General features: G+C 64.3%; 1 protein-coding gene across 1 annotated transcript in view; it reads right to left on the reverse strand.

The window, feature by feature from the left end:
• The window catches only part of Slc6a3 (solute carrier family 6 (neurotransmitter transporter), member 3), a 26084-nt gene that overhangs the window by 8656 nt on the left and 16187 nt on the right, over nucleotides 1–1241 (reverse strand). The window contains exon 11 of the mRNA XM_005407057.2: nucleotides 593–693. Within this exon, the coding sequence (XP_005407114.1) occupies nucleotides 593–693 (101 nt within the window). The remainder of the gene's footprint in view (nucleotides 1–592; nucleotides 694–1241) is intronic.

Below are 1241 nucleotides of genomic sequence, written 5' to 3' on the forward strand. Positions count from 1 at the left end.
GGGCCCGCCTGCCACCTCTTCCACTCCCAGTACCCGGGCCGCTGTGACTTCCTGCACGCGCCTGGCCCGGGCCCGCCTGCCACCTCTTCCCTTCCCAGTACCCGGGAGCTCAGCGGCTGAGGATCTGGCTCAGGTGTGAGGACAAGGAGACGTCACCGCAGGCTCCAGCGGCACTGTGGTGGGGTCCGGCCACAGCCCCTGCCCTGCCCCAGGCGGCACCCAGCGCCGGCAGACTCAGCAGTGTGACTCCATCCGGCGTCTGAGCCGCCTGCCTGCCTGCCCGATGAGTGTGGCTTTGCAGCCACCCCTGGCCAAGAGTGTAAAGCCAGGTGACTCAGTCACGCGCAGGAGGGCCCCAGGGACCCGGGGGATGGAGCCCGGCTCACTCCTGTCCTTGGCTCCAGACTCATCGGCCTGAACCCTGCCCCGCTCCCGTCAGAGGCTGGTGCACGGCCAGCCTGGCCCACACGCCTGGATCACTCGTGCATTGCTCCTGGGGCCCCGGGGAGAAGGAAGCCGCCAGCGGACCCGGGGAAGCCGGGTGGGCACAGCAGGGGGCAGGGCTGTGGAGGACCGGCTTCGCGGGCCTTACCAGCAGGAAGCAGGGGCTGACCAGCTTCCAGCACAGCCGCCAGTACAGGCTGGGCCGCCGCCCCGTCATCTGCTTGATGTCCTCGCTGAACTGCCGGACACCTGCGAGGTGGGGCCATGGGTGTCAGGACCATGTGGCCGGGGCCTGTGTGCAGCCGGGCTCCTGCTCCCGGCCCCGCCCCACGGACCCCCGGCTGCACCCAGGCTCTGTGGAGGGGGCCCCAGCCCAGCCAGTGAGGCCTCGCTGGCTGCTGGACCCCATGTGCGGCTCAACCCTGGTGACCCTCCAGCATGGCCTGCTCGAGGGACAGCTGCCTGATGGCCCTGGCCCTGACCTCAGGTCCTCCTCATGTCCCATGTCCCCTATCTCCCTCTGCAACTGGTATTTTCCACTTTTTAAAAATTGTGGAAGCAGGGCATGGTGATGCACGCCTGCAATGCCAGCACTCGGGAGGCTGAGGCAGGAGGACTGCTGGGAGTTCAAGACCAGCCTGAACTGCATAGTAGGAATGTCTTCACAAAAAAAAAAATTGTGGCACAGTGCACGTAACATAAATTTACCACTGCAAGCATCTTTTTTTTTTTTTTTTTTTTTTTGGTTTTGGTTTTTCTCTGGTACCAGGAACCGAACTCACGACCTTGCGCTTGCC

This window comes from Chinchilla lanigera, unplaced genomic scaffold (assembly GCF_000276665.1).
Source record: "Chinchilla lanigera isolate Chin_1 unplaced genomic scaffold, ChiLan1.0 scaffold00103, whole genome shotgun sequence".
Classification (NCBI taxonomy): domain Eukaryota; kingdom Metazoa; phylum Chordata; class Mammalia; order Rodentia; family Chinchillidae; genus Chinchilla; species Chinchilla lanigera.